Here is a 7,952-nt window from a genome sequence, read left to right as displayed (position 1 = left end):
AGATGCTAAGATACAATACAACAGAGTTCTCCCTGTTGAGAAAGGAGGTATTTCCATCAGCTGACGAGCAGTTCCCCTTCTGCATCAGCCAGGGTGAAGCCTGGGCCTGGCAGCTGATGGAAGCAGCTCCGGTTTCGGTGCGCAGAGGCTCTAGGAGAAGCCAGGCTGGCCGGAGCGGCCGCCTCTGCAAACGCGGGGACGGGACTGAGGCGCCCTGTTGGTTAGCGGCAGCACGGTGCTTCGGGAGGCGGCACCGAAAGCCTCACCTGTTTTGCTGTAGCGCGGCCAGGTGTTCTTGGGAGCCGTCAGCCACGTGCTGCGGACGTACTGGCGCTGCCTTTGCCTGGGCCTGAGGAAATAAACGCGAGAGCTCAGAGTTTCTCCGTACTAACAGAACGAGGAGGGCTGAAACCAGCCAGAAAAAGGATGATTGGTGGGGGGAAAAAAAAAAAAAAAAAAAAAAAAAAAGAGATCCAGCTTCTTCCCCTGCTGCAGCCCTGCCACACGGAGCTTTTGCCCAGAGCTTTAACATGTCTGCCTTCAAGACACAACATACCTTCGCTCAGGCTCTGCCTTACTCCAGCCATTCCTTTTTGGGCCATCCAGTGCCTCCAGCGTTTCCACTTCAATAGCTTCTCTTCCCTGTTTTTATTCCTGCCAAGTTCTCAGCTGCCTCTGCTTCAAACAGCTTCCCAGGTCCAATTAAGAGAGCCCCATATCCCTCTGACTCATCTCCCTTCCCAGCAGTGCCTTCAAATGTCAACTGATTTAGTTTAAGCCGTACTCACAAATGCAACCAATTTATCGGTTCAGGGCAGGAGGAATTCAGAAATCAAGGCCACTCTAAGAAAGTCACGTCTCCTCAGTAAGGGACTGCTACTTCTTCCTCAAGCACTAAATATTCTTCCACAGACTCTCTCAGACAAGGCTTCTGCTTCCACCATCGCTGCTCTGAGCTTATACCCTTCTTACGTGCGCATTTTTCAACCAGCTCGTGAAAGCAGGGATTTCTGGATACCACAGTGCAACGGGTAATTGCATAGAGACCTCACACCCAAGAAGCAGTGGGTTCCCTGGGCCCCTGAAAACAAGCGCATGAGACCCTCTGGAGAGCATTCAGGGTCCGCTCTGTAAGACATCAGAGACTTTGGAATAGCAACAAGCGACAAATGCTGGAGAAAGAAGAAAAAAAAATAAAAAATCCTAGAGTCTGTACTCTATGAATTTGAGTGAAAGGACTTCAGAAGGGTGTTTGACAGTAAACGAGAGGGGAAATGAGCAGCAGAAAAAGCAAACGCTAGCAAAAGCCTGGAGAAGTCTTACTCCCCCCCTCACACGTATCACAAAAAAAATATTCTCCTGTCCCAACAAGCGACTACTAAATGAGTTGAGACGCCCTGACCCCTGGATTCCCTGCCCAGGTGTGGCACTGGGGGCTCAGCAAGCCGTACCAAGGGAAGGACAGACACACCTTGAAAGGCTTTAATATTAAATTCTGGACTAACCTCTGATCACCAAGAACAGCGCGAGCCCCGAAGTATCTCTTCAACTCGTTCTCTGGATTCAAGTTTCTGAGAAGGTTGAAACAAGAAGGAAAAGCTACCGTCAGTTAAACACAACCAAAAGTCTCACGCTCGAGTCTTCTCCATCAGCGCCGACTGTTCTGAACCTTGAACTGTCTCTGGCCAAGCCCCTGAACCGTCACACACACCAACTGATCTGACACGACAAACCAGAAGGAGCCTAAAAACGGTCAGAACAGGAGGCATCAAAACCCTCGTTCAACCAGATGCACGCTTCCTTCGTGCTCTGCTCCTAAACAGCGCCAAGCTGGGGAATACTTCTGCTGCCCTCTCCAGGGCAGCTGGAGCCTTAGTCCGGGATACTCCCAGGACAGCCACCGTTCAGGAGAGCACGCTCGGGCTACGTGCGCCTGGAAAACACGAGATACCTGCTGCCGAGTCTAGCAGTGGCAGCCTGCGATTTGGGGCAAGCACCATCATCGCTGCACGGAGGCTGGCAAGGATTAAAATACATTTTTTTAATACAAAGATCTTGCATCAAAGCATGACAACACCTACGGTTTTCTTGAGCTAGCATTTGGCCCAGAGAGGGGAGGCGTATTTGAGGGGTTTCTCTCTGCCATCCAGCAAGCAGGGCTTGAAGAGAGGGAGTGGGAAAGCTGAGATCCAGCACTGCCAACCCTCACCCACTCGGAGATTATCCGGCTCTCAAAGGTTCCCGAATAATGTTTACTTGATCGGAGATGTCACCGAGGTTTAAAACCACCTCTAAGATAAACAAACATTCCTGCCTTTACTGATGTGTCCCTGAACGGGCTGCGCTATAGCTCCGAGCGCCCACCAGCCTAGACTCGGTTTTGACGTTTCAAAACCCGGGCCGCTGAAGTTGTCCCAGCTACACGTTTAAACGTTTTCTCCAGAAACGGAAAGAGCTGCCAGTGCCTGCACCAGCCCAGGGCTCCGAAACACGCTGGACCCGCCAGCCAGCCCATTCCCAACATCCCCAGGCATTACAGGTCTCGAGTGCCAGGCCAATTCATTCCTCAGCTCTTGGACGTGCTTGGTGCTTAGTCCACTTTGTTGACGGTGACACGCGGGAAAGGTTAGACAAGTCTAACCAGCTTTCCTGGTGAAATTGGCTCCTGGCGCTGCCCAGCCCTCCTCGCAGGACAGCACGTGCTGTACTGGGGCTTGCTGCTCACAGCGCCCAGCCTGAACGCAGCCGGTCAGCCGGCCGGGTGAGTTCGATTGCAACGCTTTATGCGCCAGGGCTCTCTGCAGAGGTTCTCCTACTGACTCACAGAGTATTTTAGGCTGGAAGGTACCTCTGGAGGTTAACCCGGTCCAGAGGCCCACTCAAACCAGGCATGACAGCAGAGAATACCAGTCGCCGCTCAAAACCGAACGCAGCTCTGAGAGCAATGGTTAGAAACGGGGCTGTGCACAGCCATTACCACAACCCCTTTCAAGCAAGGTCCTGAATTCACGGCCAGATCACGCTGGTAGGCTCCCAACTCCCCTCCTCGGGGGAACAGATATCCCTGCCGCGCCCAGGGCCAAAAATCAGGAAGGAAGCGGGCCCTACCTGTGCTCTACGTAGAGCAGAGGCCTGCTGTCAGCGATTATTCCGCTCTGGGTTTGCTGCGATAGCCCATTGGTATCCTCAATCTTCTCCAGCAGGCTGTCGATGTCTTCCAGGTCATTGTCTTCCTTGAGATAGACAGGCACATGCGAATACGAGGCAGTTATTACAGAACGAGTCACCGCGGCACGCAGGTCACCCAGCAGAGATCGCACCCAGCTGCCTCCGGGTCCTTCGGCTCACCCCGATCCCCCCGTGATACTGGTGCAGCCCCTACTACCCGCCCCGCGGCTGCCCCATTGCCCACCTCGGGCGCGGCGCACGTCCCGTGTCTTACTGAGGCCTCCTGCTCTGCACCCAGCGCCCTTTATTCCCTCGGGAATCCCACCCAGAGCCTGCCTTCCTCGTCCAACCGCCCCCGAAAGGGCTGGCTGCTGTTCTCCGCTCGCTCAAGGTATCACGACAGCGTGAAGTTGCCCTTCACACAATCACGAGTCCGAAGATGCCAGCAGAATATATCCAGCGCGGGCAAGAGCTGGCCACAGGAGCCCTTCCCAGCCTAACGCAAAGCTCACAAGTCTGCGTGTGCCTGGTCTCTGGTCCGCCCCTTCCCACCCAGCCTTCGCCGTGCTTTGTCCGGTTTATTTGTACCGCAATCCCTGTAACACCACAGAACGCTGGGGTGCCGATTTTAACGATAAATATTCAAATAATCAGCCTTTACTGCCTGCTTTCCGCGGCAACACTACGTTACTGCTCTGACCCTTGTAATAAGGTATCAAACGCCCACGTGATTTTAACCCAGCTCTAACGTATTGCACTCTCACCTTCCCCGTCTTCTAACAACGCAAAGAATATACCCAGCAGCGCACGCTCAACAGCTGTGTAACACTTTTATCCTGATTTTCCTCTATTTCTTCCTCCACAAATAGCAAGTGACGCACTTCTTAAGCGGCCGTTTCACATCCTCCTCATGATGTACGTGGGTGGAACACAGAATTCCATTCACGACACCCAAATAGCACTGCGAGCTTGCCTTTTCCAGCTAAATATAGCCACTCCGCATGGAGTGGATACAGGAAAAGTTTATAATGTGTTTTGCATTTAAGTGCCTGAACAAAGGCAGCATTATCTCTAGCTAGCAAATCAAACCGCCTGGTTCTGGGTCTGAAGTCTCCCTAGAGCCCACAGCTGGCAGATGTCGCCCTATTGCTCGTTATTCTCGGACTGGGAGAGGAAACGGGCTCTTTGATCGGGTTCTCCGCCTTCGTAACTCGCTCCGAGCTCGCCCAGCTGAATTCCCAGGGAGCAGGCAGCTGAATTCCCACGCCGGAGTCACGGCTCACCCGTTCAGCACTTCAGCGTACCATGGCTCAGGACGTTTAGCGAAGGATCTCCCCCGAGTGAATAGTTAAGACTCTTAAACCTCAGCAGAAAACTAGCTCCCACTTGAACTTTATTTCCGTTGAATTTAAAAGACCAATGACTGTAATCTGCCTGGTCTCCTAGCCTAGGTCAAGTAGATAAAGTACATTCAAGCACATGCATTTGTCTCCTATAGTTTTATCCACAACAAAACACAGACACCGGATAAAGTTCTCGCTCCAAGCAGGCTTCCTTAGGGGCGGACAGCTCGGTCGGAGAGAAATCACTGTCCCCTCGCCCCCTTCATGGCCGAGGGGATGGAGCAGCTCCCACGGGAAGAGCACTTGGCAGCGCATTTGCTGGTAACGCACTAGCAGACGCTCCTGCCAGCGTTCAGCGATTAGCTGTCAGGCTACAGAGGAGGCGCGCAGCTGCGCACGGAGGAGACGGGAACGTGAACGACGGCTGGCAGCGAGAGCTGCGTGTGGCTCTGCAGAGCCGGGAGAGCTGCCTAAGTAGGGCAAGGAAAATAGAACGAAAACGCAAAAGCCCTCGCGCGGTACCCCCTCCCGAGCGAAGCCTCGAAGCGGAGATGAAAGAAGGTGCCGCTGTGAGGATTTCAGCTCTAAGCATCCGCAGCAGAGCTGCGCCAGTCCCGGCTGCTTGAAGGAACACAGTCAAAAGCTGCTGTTGCCATTTGGTGATTTTAAATGAGTGCAACGCAAAAAGGAGCATTTTTGCCTCAAAAAACTTTTCTGCAGCCACCTCAGAGCAGCCACTTTGTCAATCCCAACGCAGAAATTAGCACAGCCACTAACTCAGAGCAAACGCAGACATACCAGAGTCTCCCCTGCTGAAGTTTTCTTGGTTTTCCTTTTCTTTTTTTTCTTTCGTGGCTTGTTACTCAACACAGGCTGCAAAGAGACAGGGAACAGCTGTCAGAGCGTGCCCAGGGACCACAGGGATGAAAGCTCCACCAGGGAGAAGAGCATCTCCCACAGGGAGCAGCACGCCAGGAGGGCCCTGAAATGAAAACCAGTGTTCACCCTTTCAAGTTTGTCAGCGAGTGGAAATTAAGACACAGGGAGACAAATGGAGGAAAGCACCAAAGGTTTACAAACGCAAGGGTTAAGTCTCAGCTGACTTTCATATCAATGTCTGAGACCACAAAATCGGGCAAGAAACTCTTTAGGTCTGCCAGGGGTGGAAGAAACGTTTCAGCCCTCCTTCGCCCCCTAGAATAAACTTTACTTCTGTCTGTCTAGCGAGCGTGACACTGCCATCGGTCACTCCGATTTCCACAGAAACCAACAGCTGCCTGAAAGCACCACACAACACAGGCTCCTCTCGCTGCCGACGCAGCTACTTCAGCTCACGACGCCGCGTGGCGTTCCCTAACGCGACAGGCACGCTGCTGTCCACGCCGGCTCTTCCCCAGGGCGTAACGGAGCTAAAAAGCACATTCCCAGGATCTACGCAGGTAAAACAGCGAGCGACAGCGTTACCAGAACAACCCCACGGCTCCCGAGCCGATTTCAGAACTGGGGGAACGTGCAGCCCCGATTTGGCTCTATCAAACGGCGGGGAGACACCTGCCGAGGGCTCCCACGATTCTACCCGGGAAGGTCTGAGAGAAGCAGCAGGTGCACCCTGCAGTGCTTACGCAGCAAATTCACTGGGTCAGGGCCCGCTGGAGCCACTGCTCATGCGGGGACCGACCGAGCAGAGCCCACACCGCACATCCAGAGCATTCCCAAGCCCCTGGGCTGGCTGAGGCCACCAGCACAGCTGCACCGCGCGCAGACGGTGGTCTTTGCTCCTCTGGCTGCACTGCCTGGCACCCAAAACCCACGGGCACGCACCCCACAGGCTGAGCCCTAACGGGTGAGGCCAGGGGGCCGATCCCCCTTCACTCCCCGCCATCCTCATCTCCAGTAAGACATGGGCTAGGCTTGCAGTGTCAAATCGTTAATTAAAGTGCCCCTTTCCTTATGTGCTTCTGCAAGGAGACACGTCTGAGCTGACACAGACCACAGGAGGGAATCTTATCACAAAACAACAACAAAACGCTCCAGAAAAGAACACGTTCAGCGTTTCGTTTACATTGCTTGGAGTCTTCACCCAGCTGACACAGACCACAGGAGGGAATCTTAACACATAACAACAACAAAACACTCCAGAAAAGAACACGTTCAGCATTTTGTTTACATTGCTTGGAGTCTTCACCTCATCCGCTCCAAAACAAACGCTTCACTGAGCATTTACCCACCAGCCCAGCCCCACGTACAGTGCAGAGCTCAATTAACTGTGCAGCGAAGGGAGCAGAGAAGCAATCTCCCTTTCAGAATCCCAGGGCGCTCTCCTTCCCGCGCGCTGTGCCTGACCGCAGCGCTCGCGAGGACACAGCACAAGGTCCTCCTCAGGAACCTCCCCTCTGCGCCTGTAAGATCTCCCTGAATCCCAGGCACAAACCCAACGCTCAGCATCAAACGGCTCATTCTCCTCCAGATCTGGAGCCCTGAGTACCTGGGTTTAAGCTCCCTCCCCCGAGGCTCACGTCCTCAGCCTCTGACAAAACCCAGGGGCGAGAGAGAAAAGAAACACACTTGCCTGGCACCACAAAGCTCCTCAGCGCACGCAGAGACAGGGAGACAAGAAACCTTCCCTCTGCACCCCACGTGGCGACCGCCATCATCACCAGATACCTGCGGCTCAGTTACCGTTTGGTCCGGCTGCTCTGCCTCCTCCCCTTCTCTCTGCCCATCGCCTTCAGCCTCTTCGGTTACAGCCCCTTCGTTGTTCCCCCCTGCTGCATCCCGCTCGCTGAGCCGGGCATCCGTTCCTTCCTCTCTGGATGGCGGCTCATCCTCCGACTCCTCGGCGGTGGAGTGCCAAAAAAAGACGGCAAGAGAAACAGCCGGCGCGGGGCTGCGCTCTGCCCTCTCCTGCGCCCAGGGGACAGAATTCCCCAGGGATCTAACCTGTTCCACTCCCACCCGCAAACGGAAGAGGAAAAAAACGTCACAGAAGCAGCGCGGGGCTCAGCTGCCCGACTGGCTTCTCCAGCAGATGGACGGGGACGACCCCTCATTTCAAGCGTGTCGCCCAGCGGGCGCCTGAACAGCCCCGCCACCCACCCCCTCGCCAGAGGGGAGCACGGGGCCACAACGACGCGTCCCCTGCACCGCATGGCCGGCAGGAAAAAAAAGCACGGCCCTACCTGGACTCCGCTCTTCCTTGGGAAGAGCCTCCAAAACCAGCCTTCCCTACACTTGCCCAAGCCAAGCCTCGGGGAAGGAGAGGGAACCGCCGGGGCTGGCCAAGGCGCCCAGAGAGGGAGGCCCAGGCTCTGTCACCCCAAGGACCCGTCTGCGCCATCGGGGCCCGCCTGACCCCCGACCTCCAGCACCGGGACCTTGCGGGGCTGGGAGGGTGGCAGGAATATTCTTAAACACAGCTTCACCCACTGCTTGACCACCCCG

General features: G+C 54.9%; 1 protein-coding gene across 1 annotated transcript in view; it reads right to left on the bottom strand.

The window, feature by feature from the left end:
* The window catches only part of TCF25 (transcription factor 25), a 20,533-nt gene extending 12,685 nt beyond the window's left edge, over window positions 1-7,848 (bottom strand). The window contains exons 1-6 of the mRNA XM_009273095.1: window positions 7,747-7,848; window positions 7,191-7,415; window positions 5,310-5,384; window positions 3,109-3,233; window positions 1,506-1,571; window positions 267-349 (exon numbers count right to left, since the gene is read on the bottom strand). Of these exons, the coding sequence (XP_009271370.1) occupies window positions 267-349; window positions 1,506-1,571; window positions 3,109-3,233; window positions 5,310-5,384; window positions 7,191-7,415; window positions 7,747-7,848 (676 nt within the window). The remainder of the gene's footprint in view (window positions 1-266; window positions 350-1,505; window positions 1,572-3,108; window positions 3,234-5,309; window positions 5,385-7,190; window positions 7,416-7,746) is intronic.
* Between the last annotated feature and the right edge of the window lie 104 nt (window positions 7,849-7,952).

This window comes from Aptenodytes forsteri, unplaced genomic scaffold (assembly GCF_000699145.1).
Source record: "Aptenodytes forsteri isolate BGI_AS27 unplaced genomic scaffold, ASM69914v1 Scaffold271, whole genome shotgun sequence".
Taxonomy (NCBI): domain Eukaryota; kingdom Metazoa; phylum Chordata; class Aves; order Sphenisciformes; family Spheniscidae; genus Aptenodytes; species Aptenodytes forsteri.
Note: the sequence above shows the minus strand (reverse complement) of the source record. Positions and strands in the feature narration are given on the sequence as shown.